Consider the following 13,388-nt stretch of genomic DNA (forward strand, 5'->3'; position numbering starts at 1 on the left):
ACTTACTTCAAGTGATTTTTCATCCCTGACTTCCATATTGTTCTAATGATGCCTTCTTTAAAAATCAGGTAGTTGAAAGTGGCGGCCCTCAGGTGTTGACAGGCCTGGAACAGAGGTATGTTCCCTTTCTTTCTTTAATCTGTATTTGGAAATAATTTCAAACTTTTCATCAGAAAGCTGGAAGAAGTTAAACTCTCACACGAGTCTCCTGTGTTCAGGTTGCTAGAAACAGTTCTTGGCTACATCAGCGCTGTAGCACAGTCCATGGAGAGAAATGCAGACAAGCTAACTGGGAAGTTCTGGCGAGCGCTCCTCAGTAAAGCTTATGACTTGCTGGACAAGGTGGGCACTTATTTCTCTCCATCTTCTGTGTTTTGTTGCTGTGTTATGTCATTGTCAAGTTACTCATCAGAAAGTTTTACTTTAAGAATAAGGTTAGCGATACCTTCTCTTAATAGAATGCAGCTCAGATTTTTCTTGGAAAAGAATTTGATGCCTGGAGATCATTTTATCTGAAAAACAGTTGCTTATTTACTGATTATGAGACCGTGTATCTCAGTAAATTTAAAGCATCAGCTTTAAATGTTGAGTCATATCCTACTGTATAACATTCCACTTTATTTAAGTGGAATAAATGATACCTATTAGATGGAGTGTGTAGTTCATCAGGAAAATCACTGGCCAGGACCACTGTTTAAAATTGAGCTGAATTGTTTAGCTATGTGGCATTGAGCAGTTAGCTTAATGATAGCATCCTCTTTTGTTGTTGTGTGTTTGATAAATGTGGTTAGTCATGTCTCCCTGAAACGGGAGTGTAAGAACTAGATAAGAATTGGTGTGTGAAAACGCCTCATACTTTGAAGGTGTGCAGCGAGTGGAAGTCTGTCTTAAATGAGTCATCTTCCCTTTTGTATTTTATATTTTCCTCTTTTGTTAAATGTGAAACTGCTGTGTAGGTCAATGCCTTGCTGCCCACAGAAACCTTCATCCCTGTGATCAGAGGACTGCTGGAGAACCCACTGCCATCTGTTCGCCGGAAAGCTTTGGATCTTTTGAACAACAAGCTACAGCAGAAAACCTCCTGGAAGAAGAAAATTGTGAGTGAAGACTGTGCTACAGACCCATTGCCCATCCCTTGGTTTTTCAGAGCTGCATCTAACTTGTTGTAGCTTCTCTGATGGCACAATTTAAAGAAGCATGTTGTTATCCAGGTATAATGCTGTGATGCCTGTGTGTTTGAATGTGATGTCAACTCTGGTAGGAGCACTATATATGTGTTATAAGAGCTATTAAAGTGGAATTGCAGCCAAATAGGATTCTTGCTTAATATTGACCACATGTGGCCTTTAGCATGATTCGAATCCTTTTTCACTCCAAACTGGTAGGGTGCTTAATATAAATACAGAATTGATTGCAAGCACATTCCATTTATTCATAAGTAACACAAGTGGGGAGACGGTTGGTTGCTTGTGTATAATCGTATGGCTTAGGACTTCGTGGTCTGATCTCCATTTAAGAAATCTCAAGTAGTAAAAATGGACAGAAGACTAGCATTTCTTTGCAGCTTTAATTATTTGGGAATTCTGGCTGTCTTCCTCAGATTTACCATTTCCTCGACCTGATCCCTGTCCTCGTGGCCATGGTGAAGCATAAAAGAAAGACGTTAGAAGACCAACCAATAAACAGACAGACGGCTCTCTATACCTTAAAGCTCTTATGCAAGAATTTCGGTGCAGAAAATCCAGAGCCTTTTGTCCCGGTGCTGAACACCACTGTGAGGTTGATTGCTCTGGGAGCAAAGGAGGAGAAGAACGTCCTGGGCAGCGCCCTGCTGTGCGTGGCCGAGGTGGTCTCTACCCTGGAAGCCCTGGCCATCCCTCAGCTCCCCAGGTATGCCGAGGGGACCTGGGGCAGGACCACCGTGCGGGGTTTCTGCTACCAACTGGGAAATAAAACCTTAGTGACTTTTTTTTTTTTGACCATCAGTAGAAGTTTCATTAAATTCGATTTGTTAGAGAAGTGATCTTTTCTTCAAACTGGAAAACACAGCATTCTCATTTACCTTTATGATGCGTATTGCCCCCAGTTTTTGCTGCACTTGGACCAGCAGTCCTAGGAAGCAGTGGTGACAGTGCCATTTCGTGGAGGAGCCCTTCTGGTCGGGCCATGGCTGGCTCGTGCCGGCCATGCCGGAGGTGGCCACTCCTGGCTGCCTCGCTGGCTCCGGTATCTGCTGGCCATGCAGCCTCGCCAGGGTCACTCAGCCTGAAGCTCTGCCACCTACAGACCGAGATAGTGCCTGTCCCATGGGGTAATGATGGGGCAGTAGATGCAGGGCTTTTTTTTTTCTGAGATTAAAAAAATGTTTTAATTGCATGGACTGCTATTTTCATAAAATACACTAAAAACAACTAGAAAAATGAAATAACACAGGCACACAAAATTTCTTATTACTATTAGAGTCACAGACATAAAATTACTCTGCCAAACTGCTATAAATGTTTTTTTCAGAGCTTGCTCCCAGTCTCCTTACTTATTGCTTTGTAGACTAATTAACAGGTTTTTTTGTCTTTTTTTTAATTGGAGTATAGTTGCTTCCATGCAAGGCTTTTTTACCTGACACGTAGCAAGTGTTCAGCTGAAAGACGTTGTCATTTTTTAAGTAAAGTGATAGTGTGTTGGTACTATGGGCCCTGGGAGAGCTCTTGCTCTTGGTCACGTGAAATGTATAGATGTTTCCTGGACTCGGACATCAGAATGTAAGGGGCATGGATGGTGGTTTGGATTTTTTCATGGTGACTTCTGCTCCATCTTCCATTCTCTGTTTCTGCTTTAAGTTTTGAAACTTGTGTCCTTTCTTTCCAGCCTGATGCCGCCACTGCTGACAACCATGAGAAACACCCGCGAGCTGGTCTCGGGGGAGGTCTACCTGCTCAGCGCCCTGGCGGCCCTGCAGAAGGTGGTCGAGACCCTGCCACACTTCATCAGCCCCTACCTGGAAGGGGTCCTGTCGCAGGTGCATTGGTGGCCACAGCAGGGGAGGGAAGAGTTACAGACACGGTCACTGTATCTGTACCCGCGGTTTTCCATCTGGCAGGGAGAGTCATACTCTGAAAGATGTGCTGCTTCTTACCAGCTGTGCACCTCGCTCACTTCCGTTGTCCCTCCAGTTCAGTCCTGAAGTTGGTGCGGGTGTTGCTTCGTCACGAGGCTCTTTCCTTCTTTGATTTTGCAGGATGTATTTTACTGCTTTCTTTTGCTGTGAGCTCTTTGGACTTGGGCTGATAGAGCTTCTTGTAGAAATGGGCATGCCTGCTTTGTTCCTAACGTGAGGGTTTCTTAACCCTAAGGTGTCTTTCAGAGTGGAATGCCTGTGCTGCAGTTCTGACAGTGGGCCATTGGCATTTCTGGCGAAATGCCGATTTGTTGTGTTGTGTTGATCACTGGCCATTTATGAGGTTAGGAGCCTTAGCTGCTTTGATGCAGATGACTTAATTGATTCACATACTTTCTAGCCACACCTTGAAGGTAGACATCATGAAGAAATGGACCTCTGCATCTGAGCAGCTTTCTCGATTCTTTAGCATAGAACGTAGCTTTCCTCATGGTCCCTGGATCCTTGTCCTCTAAGATCACTGTCCTGAGCCCTGCCCTCTGTGTCCTGCATCCCTGACTCCCTTGGAAAGAGGCATCTGTCCATGTTTTTCTATTTTAATTTATATTAAATATTAAAAATAAGTATTTTTATTTATTCTTACATTTGGGGTTGGGTGTATGAGGATTTCTGTGTGAGGCTAAGTGCACTGAGCATTCCCAGTCCTGGCGCTTGGACTGACTGCTCGATCCTCACCATGACTTTTCTGTGCGTGTGTAGACACACGCTCTCGGTGACGCCCTGTGGTGGCCTTAATGGTGGTTGTTATTTCCTACAGGTGATTCACTTGGAAAAAATCACTAGTGAAATGAGTCCTGCCTCCCAGGCTAATGTCCGTCTCACGTCCCTTAAAAAGACACTGGCTACCACGCTGTCACCCCGGGTGTTACTGCCAGCCATCAACAAGACGTACAAGCAGATTGAGAAGAACTGGAAGGTTAGACTGTACAGGGTATTAGACTTGGGAGGAGGGAGATGTGGTACTGAAATTTTTAGATTTTAACTTAAAGAAGAATATAGTTATTTAATGCCATTACAGATGCATTAATGAACTCTAGGAGTATTAAAAACGGGCACATCTCCTGTGTGTTTTCAGAATCTCATGGGCCCGTTTATGAGCATCTTGCGCGAGCACATTGGGGTGATGAGGAAGGAGGAGCTCGCCTCCCACCAGCCCCAGCTCACCACATTCTTTCTGGAGGCCCTGGACTTCCGCACCCAGCACGCTGAGGTAGGCATGTTTCCACCTGCCTGTCCTGAAGTTGCCACCTAGCTCAGAGCCAGAGAGAAGCCCAGCTGTGTAACCTGTTGTACCTGCCAGTTAGACCTAGATGTCAGTACTCTGGCTGATAAATTAGCTCTTCTCTTTTTAGAATGATCTCGAGGAAATCGGAAAAGTGGAAAATTACGTCATTGACTGTCTTCTAGCCATGGTGGTCAAACTTTCTGAGGTCACGTTCAGACCCCTGTTCTTCAAGGTGAGCTTTCTCCCTCTGCTTCTCTTACTCACATATCAGTCACAAGATCCACAGGAGAAACTAACAGTACTTTTATCTTTTTAGCTGTTTGATTGGGCCAAGACAGAGGATGCTCCCAAGGACAGACTGTTGACCTTTTACAACTTGGCAGATTGCATTGCTGAAAAACTGAAAGGGCTTTTTACCCTGTTTGCTGGTCACTTAGTGAAGCCTTTTGCTGACACCTTGAACCAGGTGAACATCTCCAAAACAGGTAGGTAGCTGACTCTAGATCAGCTGGCATGCTTGCTCTGTGCACCTTACACAGGTATAGTAAGGAAGATACATATCTTACGTTACAGTCAGTTGTCAGACACTGTTTTTGCATGTTATTAACTGGGGCTTCCCTTGTGGCTCAGACAGTAAAAGAATCTGTCTGTGATGTGGGGGGTCTGGGTTCGATCCCTGGGTTGGGAAGATCCCCTGGAGGAGGGAACAGCTCTCACTCCAGTATTCTGGCCTAGAGAATTGCATGGACAGAGGGGCCTGGCAGTCCATGGGGTCACACAGAATCAGACACGATTGAGCAACTTTCACACACCCGATATTAACTTACTCACTTGGAAGAAAGAATAAAGGTCATTCCTCTGCTTCTGGAATTAACGCTAAAACATTAAAATTGGTTTATTCTTTAATGCTAATAACGGTCAGTCCATTTGCCAAACTAAGCAGCCTTAGCCGCCGAGAATGTCGACAGCTCTGGAAGAATGAGCCAGCCCCTGAGACGCTTTATTTGTGCTCTGCCTTCATCCTGCTTGATTCCTGATAATTTTAGAAATACCCCTCTACTTATAGTTCTTACAGTAGTGATTTGAATTTAGATACTGGAGATTTGAAATTCAGCTTTTTTTGGTTTTGTTTCCATTTTTACTCTTCCCAATCTACAGATGAAGCGTTTTTTGACTCTGAAAATGATCCTGAAAAGTGCTGTTTGCTACTGCAGTTTATTCTGAACTGTTTATACAAAATCTTCCTTTTTGACACCCAGCATTTTCTAAGTAAAGAGAGAGCGGAAGCCTTGATGATGCCCCTGGTGGATCAGGTAACCAAGTGGAACCATTTTCTGTTAAAAGTTGGGACAGTCGGTGGTACATGCCCACAGGGTTTATGTTGACCAGAACCAGTTTGCTGGGTTTTCTTTTCCTTTTTATGAAATTTTTATTTCAAAATCGATTTCATCTTTCTGATGAATGTAACTCGTCTTCACAGTGGCGTTGATGGAGTTTTTAATTTTTCAAATAAAAGGCATGGTATAAGGTCTATTAGTTAAATTTTTAATTCTTAAAAACTGAGTTTCTTGAGAATGTGTAAGGGTTTGGCTGCTCTTCTCTGAGTTTCTGCAGAGGGAAAGGGGTGAAGCTGTGGGCTGTGATTCCACTTGAGTTCCTCGAAGGTGGTAAATTTGCTCTAGAGAGAGTAATAGAATAAGCAGTACCTGGTTTTTGAGCCTGCTGATATTAGGAAGGATAGTAAAATACCATATACATTGAGTTTTTTCCAAACAGCAAGAGACCCACTGCTCAGTCCTTGTCTCACTGTCAACAGCTGGAAAACAGGCTTGGAGGAGAAGAGAAGTTCCAAGAACGGGTGACAAAGCACCTGATCCCATGCCTTGCACAGTTCTCAGTGGCCATGGCAGACGACTCGCTTTGGAAACCACTTAACTACCAGATTCTGCTGAAGACGAGGGACTCCTCACCCAAGGTCAGGCGCCGTGGTGTGCACATGGGCTCAGGACCTGCACTGCTGTGTTTAGCACCAGGGGTTGGCCTGTGTCAGGCAGAAGACTGAACCTGAGAAATCTGAATTCCATTATAGGCCATTTATAAATAGCAGTCCTTCCCACACCCATGGTGTGTTAGACAGGACCACTAAAATGCTTTATACTTTTAAATATTGAAAAGACTTTAATTCCTCGTGTTTCTTAAGTACCATTTACATGTCATTGTACTCCCAGACGCATGCTGTGTTTGTCCTCAGAACATTCCTTTCAGTTAGAGCAGTGTATTACCCTGTTGTATACACATCTCAGGCCTAGGACTTTATGGAATAATGTGCATCAGCATGGGTGGGCAGGGGGAGTGAGTGATGTGTGGAGGTTTGAAGTTTTCAAGCTGTCCTAGTGATGGATCACCATTTCTCAAGCTGATTATTACACTGAATTTCAGTGGATGAAACAGACCAAAGCAGAATTTTATTAATAGACTGATTGGTTGAAATTCACAGCATTTATTTTTTTGGAAGTAATGGAAACAATGAGGCTCTTCTAGTATACCCCTACATTTTAAATTGTAGGTTCTTACAAAGTTGCTGCACTAGATTTATTGTAACATATGTTGTTTTGATTGTACCAGATCAGGAAAATCCTGATTGAACATAGGCAGTTAACAGATGTTTTTTTAAACATCTCACTTTGCTGTATCCAGATATTCTTTCTATCACCCCAAACCAGAAAGAGGACTAACATGGCTTTTGTTTCAGAGTGAATCACTAAGAAAGCAAACAGCTGCTTGGGTTCCTTGTCACAGACAAGACATGTAAGCAGCACTCCAATCTTTAAGTAACAAAACTAGGACATTTACGACACAGTGAGTGTCTATTCTAGTCAGGCTGAGGAAGGTGTGGCCCCTTACACCACCACACGGTGACCGCAGTCGGGGTTGAGGGCAGGAGTCCTGCCTGCAGCGGCTGGGGGCATGCCCCCGCCAGGTGGGCATCAGCCAGGCCAGCCAGCAGCTCCAGTGCAGTCACATCTGATGACACACTCGAGTTTGCATGTGGCTTTTTTACTATCTTTGTTTGTTTTAAGGAAAATGTTACAAAATAAAAAATTCACATGAAAGGCCTGCAGCACTAGAACACAGATTGAAAGGCTCGGACTTACAAGGTTGCCCGTGTTATAAAACAGATCTCAAACTGTTAAACGAACTGGTATGCTAAGATGAAGCTTGAATGGAGAGAGTAAAATAACAGTTTAAAATTCAGAGCATGTCTCAAGTTAGATCATAAATTAACAAACATAGCTATAATAGTTTTTTGGTGTTTAAAAAATGATTCATCGTCTTTTCAGGTTCGATTTGCTGCTCTGATAACTGTGTTAGCACTGGCTGAAAAACTAAGAGAGAATTATATCGTCTTGTTACCAGAATCCATTCCGTTCTTAGCTGAATTGATGGAAGGTAATTCCCAAACTTTTAAGAAGTAATTAAACCTCTGTGGGAATGTGCCCGGTGGGAGTACCCATTTGGAGAGACTGTGATGAGCTCTTGGCTCCAGCCTTCTGCCTGGAGGCTGAGCTCCTGTTTTGAGTGGGGTGGAGGGAACAGTTAGAAAGCAAACGCCTCCTCATCATTTGAGATGTGTTTACAGCATAATCCTTACTATCTTTAGCTTTGTTTTTTTGCTGACAGTACAGACTATAATAATGGTTTGCTTTAACCTGATACATGACTGTGACTGAATACTTTGGTCCACAGATGCAGGGTTGTTCTATCAAAACGCAGGGCCACTGAGGATGCAGTGGAGCAGCACTGTTAGGTGCCCAGCGCTTATCTGTGCTCTGTGTGGGTGAGCTCGTTGATCCTCACCAGGCACATGCCCTTATCCCCCTTTTTTTTCCAATAAAGGAAAAAACTCAGGGCTTTAACAGGATTGAGTAATCTATGTGATAACAAGTGTGACAGGTGGGACTGGGGTTGACGTCCAGGTTTGTGCAGCTCTGGACACACAGCAGTGAGCACGGTGCTACCTGCAGCCCAGGAAATGGAACAGAAGGAGCAGGGGTGGCGGAGGCAAGGACGGAGCTTTCACACTGGGCCTTCACTGCGCATCCCAAGGCAGGTGCCTGCACCTTTGTTCCCCCGCCCCGCGAGGGGCTGTGTGAATGACTACCGAGCAGCATTGCTAGGCGTCTGCAGTGTTCCTTTTTGCACCACTGTTTGGGCTCTCTCTCCGCTTCCCAAGTCTAAGACCGTAAGAAGGGGAGGCAGGCAGGAAGGAGAAAGGCAGGAGGGACTTCCAGGATGGCTTCCGCCTCAGTACTGTGCTCCACGTCTCTCCTGACTCAGGGACTCGCAGCGACAGCAGGATGTGCAGACCCAGGCTGATGAGAACCGAGGCAGGAAGACTGACTTTTCATTTTTTTTTTTCAGATGAATGTGAAGAGGTGGAGCACCAGTGCCAGAAGACCATCCAGCAGCTGGAAACCATCCTGGGAGAGCCTCTCCAGAGCTACTTCTGAAATTCTGGGTTTGGGCATTTCATACTCTGTTCAGAGGTCAGACTGCTTTTTCATATCTTTATTCTGGGTGTTCAGGACCATATTACTTTTGGTGCCTTAACCCTCCTTGGACTTCTTTACAAAATTCCCACCTGATTTGTGCGACCACAGAAGCCTTTCCTGCCAGTTGTACAGAACCTACAGAGAGTAAATGATACGTGGTATTTTTATACAGACTGCTGTGTTTCTTTCAGCGTTGATTGTGTGTGTAGTGTGTGCTCAGTTGCTCAGTCTTTGGGACCCTTTGGATTGTCGCTCGTCGGGCTTCTCTTTCCATGGGATTCTTCAGGCAAGAATACTGGAGTGTGTTGCCATTTTCTCCTGCAGGGGATCTCCCCAACCCTGGGGATCAAACCCAGGTCTCCTACATCACAGGTGGATTCTTTTACTGATAAACCATTGGGGAAGCCCCAGCACTGATTACAGTCTTCTGATTGATGTTACTGTCACTACATACATGTTTAATGTTACCATTCAAAGCTAACCTTCATTGGACTGTAAAGCCTGAATGTTCATGGTAAAGGAAAGCTTTTGTACATGGTGTCCATGTCAGGCATTTCACTCAAAGTAGCTCTTTACTTCAAGAAAATGAGTTACTCAGGACCCAACAAGAATGCTTTCAGCCCTGAAGCCATTGGATTTTTACTTTTCGTTCTGGGTGGATAACACTTCAGTCTTGTGTATGCCCCATAGAGCAGGTCGTTCTGGAATGCATCTTCTACTCTGGACTATCTCTCCTTTATCCTTCAGTCTCTTGGGGGCAGGGTGGGGTGGTGGAGGCAATAGACTGTTTATAGAACCAGCACACCCGATGACCCTGCAAATAGCCAGGGCCCTGAAACAGAAGGAGCCCCTGCAGAGGTGGACATGCTCACACTCCCACTGGCAGTCAGCCACGAATGGAGGGAAAAGTGAAGAAAAGAGTTTCTTCAAAGCTTTAAAGTTCTCTTATCTCTGTACCATGTCATAGTGAAGCTAGAAAGTGAACGCTCAAGCAGAATTAAACAAATCTGCCTTTATTTTGTTTAAGACATTAATTGATGCCTTTTAAAAATTTAAGGCATCTAAGAACTGTTCTATAGCTGTTAAAGTCTGAAAGCCCTTGATCTAATTTAATATAGAAATTTAGTGTGGAATTGTGACAAGCAGAAGGCTGGTTTGCGTCTGGAGACAGAGCTTGCTAGGAGTGCATATTTCTCTTTAAGAAATGTCACAACAGGGTTTATTAATAAATGCTAACAGCTTATTTTCTAAAAACAATCTCAAGATTTTATATTTACTCTATCAAAGAACTGACATACTATTGTCCACATAAAAGGAAAATGTACTATGGTTTAAGACTTAAAACAAGGTGAGTGGGCTTTTCTTTTTTTCTCAGTGGGCCACAGTTTCTGCCAGGCTCTCTGATGTTTTCTGAAGGAAAAAACTACCCTGGGGATTCTAGACCTTTCTTGCCTTGTACAGCTTTCCCAGTATCCCCACCTCCACCATTTTTTTTTTTTTTTTTAGTTTGGTGAGACTCAGCATAATAAAGTAACATGAAAAGATGGAAAAGAATAAGTGCTAGAAGTTTCCACACTGAGCACCTTTAGGAGTAAGATTGGTAATAGTATTTTCTGCAATATAGGGATACAAATAACACCTAACCACAAACTGTTACGAAAATAGCCCCAAATCCTGGCAGAATTCAGCCCAGCAATTTAACATGATAAAATGAGGCGACTGATCTAGCTTTTTAAACTCTCCCCTCTCACAAACCTCTGAAATTCCCTGTAACAAGATCTGACCTGTAAGAATTCTACAAAGAACTTCTGCCAATGTGCTTCAAAGAATAATAGACAAAAATTACAGAAATGCAACACTTTAGCTTGCTGATACAGGCTTAGATTTTAATCACTAGAAGCAGAACAATGTTTTGATCTCTGTCACTAATGACGATGGACCCGTCTTCAGACGGGCAGAGGCAGTGCTGGTCTGGCACTGATCAGGGACCGAATAAGCGCCCCTCTCCTCCTCACGGGTCTCGGCTGCTGTGTCTTACTTCTCTGAGAGGGCCTGCTTTATAAACAGTCATCAGATCTGATCTTGACACTGCTTTGTTACCCACAGACATTTTACAAATTGAGACCGTCTCTTGTCTACCTTACACTCTTTGTAGAGTGTGTGCATAGGAGACCTCTGGCTCACCAGAAACTCTAATATTCTAAAATATGCATTTACTGGTACAGACATCAGTGGCCTTGAGACTGACGTCAAGTTAATTTCAACATCATTTGGTTCAGTTTTGCTTTGCTTTTTGCCTTTATCTTTGTGCTGTGTTTAGATTTCATAGTGTTAATCATTTGGTAATGCTTACAACTAGCAAAGCTAGATATTTATCATGCTAAAGAAAATCTCCAGACATAAATCAACATCAATCCTCCCAATTATGGGATACAATCAAACCCTGAGCCAGCACTGGAGGAAGTGTCACCTATAAATTTGTGTCCTTAGGTGATTTAATAGAGTAATTCTTCTAAGTCCCTGGTGTGTGAGGGAGCAACAGTGGCCCAGAGCTTGGTTGAACAGGGAATGTATGCGCCCCACTGTGTGTCCCTGGCTCCCACCACACATGACAAGATAAGTGCTCAGTGCAGGCTGGCTTTCTCTGTTACCGTGGGCACTTCCTAAACACTGGCTGAGCGCAAAGTAGGTTTAAAAGAGGCAGTCAAGGTGCAGAGGAGAGAGCAGGAAAGCCTGTTACAGCAATGGCTGTGACCACTGTCGCATCAGTCTTCTCACTCTGGGCTCGGCACGGCGCGCAGCATGGACTGAGGATACCCAGCGGGATGTAAGGACTTAACAATGTACATAAAGCATGTCGTGATAGATGTGTTTTACCAAGGCCAGTGTTACAGAGGTCATGCTGTAGTTCAGCGTTGGCTGCCCTCGTGTCAGCTACCAGCTCCGCACTTCCACCAAGTGGATGTCACCGTCGATCTCCAGCGTGTCGATTTTACTCAGATCCTTAAATCTGTGCTTGTACTCCAGGCTGTGGACACCGTTTACCGCGACTTTGAATTCTCTCACGTCACAGTAAATTATCATCTGGAAGGAAAGCACACATGAGTGGTTCCCCAGGCTTTAGAAGTTTTTGTGTCTTGCACACAATGTTAAAAAATACACCATTTAGTTCTTCTCCCAGCCTGCCAGCGCTGACACCCTGCCATGGTTTCTAAGCTCTGATGAAAGTGTATCTGGTGGTGGCACTTTCTGTCTTGTCCCACTCAGGGAAGTGACTCTCACGTACCTGGAACTTTATTGTGGCCTGAGGCCCACTGGCCGCTCGTCCCCTGCTCCTGCCCCAGCTCTCAGGGAAGTGGGAAGTCGCCCTCCTCGAGACACGTGGGAACTCAATCGAAGGAGAAGAGGGAGCTGCTTCGTGCCCACAGGCCAGGAACCCAGGGGCTTGGGTCCTCACCTCTCTGCCTCAAACTTGGGTTTGGGGCAGCTCAGAAAATATGGACCCCAGGTCAGGGCACCTGGCAGGGACTGCACCGCTGCCTGGTGACTCGGGACCCCCACCCCACTCAGCACACTGTTTCTCTAACGCTGGTCAAAGCTCCTTGTTCTGTGAACCTCTGCATTCTGGGAGAGAGGCAGTTCAGAGTCATCACTGGCGTCAGCCCGTCAGCGCTAACAGAAGAGCCTGCTGTCCTTTAAATCTCCCGTACACCTCAACCTTTTCCCCTGCTACCATGTTCCTTGTGCCAGTCCAGCCACCCCCCCTCCGCCCCGTCCCCACCCTCACTGCAGAGCCCCGTGGGGCGAGTCCATGGTTCTCCCCTTGCTCTCTGCCCCCACCCCAGAGGCAGACGGAGGTGCAAAGTCTGGATCCTCAAAGCAGCAAACTGAGTGTCTTTTCTTTTGGTAGGACTAGTAGAAATGACTGCTAGGGGAGATTAGGAAGGGGGAAATTCCATGGATGATAGCAATAACTGACACAGATGAAGTCAGAAGGCTGATGCAGAGAACTGGGGGAGCTCTCCGTGACTGGGGGTCCTCTGCTCACAACAATGGTGGAAACCCCAGTTTGAACCAGGCAGAAAGACTTCTCTGGTGATGGACATTTAACAGTCTCCACAGAACAGAGGACACACCACCCCAACAAGCTCAGAAGGGAAAACGGTTCCTATGGGGCATCAGAGCAAGTGAAGAGCCAGCATGTTACAACTGGGAGATAAGTGGCCCACAGCCTGCTGGACACATTACTGTGCCAACTGAATTTATGAAAAAACAAGAGCTCACAGATGAAGTTAAAGAACCGAAAGACATTTTTTAATGAAAAAAATTAGCACCACGAAAAACCACAATGATCCAACATGAAGTCAATTTCCCTTCCTGAAGTAGAAAACCAGGAAAAGATTATTTAAGAGAATTTATTATTGTCCTCTTTCAC

The 13,388-nt window shown here is 44.9% G+C and overlaps 2 protein-coding genes across 7 annotated transcripts in view; one reads left to right on the top strand and one right to left on the bottom strand.

The window, feature by feature from the left end:
- The window catches only part of HEATR1 (HEAT repeat containing 1), a 48,717-nt gene extending 39,593 nt beyond the window's left edge, over positions 1–9,124 (top strand). For 2 of the 3 annotated variants that reach the window (XM_070471038.1, XM_070471039.1), the window contains exons 33-45: positions 69–115; positions 219–342; positions 957–1,097; positions 1,601–1,890; positions 2,866–3,016; positions 3,933–4,091; positions 4,251–4,385; positions 4,528–4,632; positions 4,717–4,885; positions 5,559–5,713; positions 6,217–6,375; positions 7,742–7,850; positions 8,823–9,124. In XM_070471038.1, the coding sequence (XP_070327139.1) occupies positions 69–115; positions 219–342; positions 957–1,097; positions 1,601–1,890; positions 2,866–3,016; positions 3,933–4,091; positions 4,251–4,385; positions 4,528–4,632; positions 4,717–4,885; positions 5,559–5,713; positions 6,217–6,375; positions 7,742–7,850; positions 8,823–8,911 (1,833 nt within the window). In that variant the 3' untranslated portion in view covers positions 8,912–9,124. Of the gene's footprint in view, positions 1–68; positions 116–218; positions 343–956; positions 1,098–1,600; positions 1,891–2,865; positions 3,017–3,932; positions 4,092–4,250; positions 4,386–4,527; positions 4,633–4,716; positions 4,886–5,558; positions 5,714–6,216; positions 6,376–7,741; positions 7,851–8,822 lie in introns of those variants that run through there. The other variant, XM_070471040.1, reaches the window with a different exon arrangement.
- Positions 9,125–10,812: 1,688 nt separating this feature from the next.
- Positions 10,813–13,388, bottom strand: part of LGALS8 (galectin 8) — a 31,601-nt gene continuing 29,025 nt past the window's right edge. For all 4 annotated transcript variants that reach the window (XM_020911818.2, XM_020911822.2, XM_020911817.2 and 1 more), the window contains one exon: positions 10,813–12,037. In XM_020911818.2, coding sequence (XP_020767477.1) covers positions 11,888–12,037 — 150 coding nt within the window. In that variant the 3' untranslated portion in view covers positions 10,813–11,887. The remainder of the gene's footprint in view (positions 12,038–13,388) is intronic.

Source organism: Odocoileus virginianus, chromosome 7 (assembly GCF_023699985.2).
Source record: "Odocoileus virginianus isolate 20LAN1187 ecotype Illinois chromosome 7, Ovbor_1.2, whole genome shotgun sequence".
Lineage (NCBI taxonomy): Eukaryota > Metazoa > Chordata > Mammalia > Artiodactyla > Cervidae > Odocoileus > Odocoileus virginianus.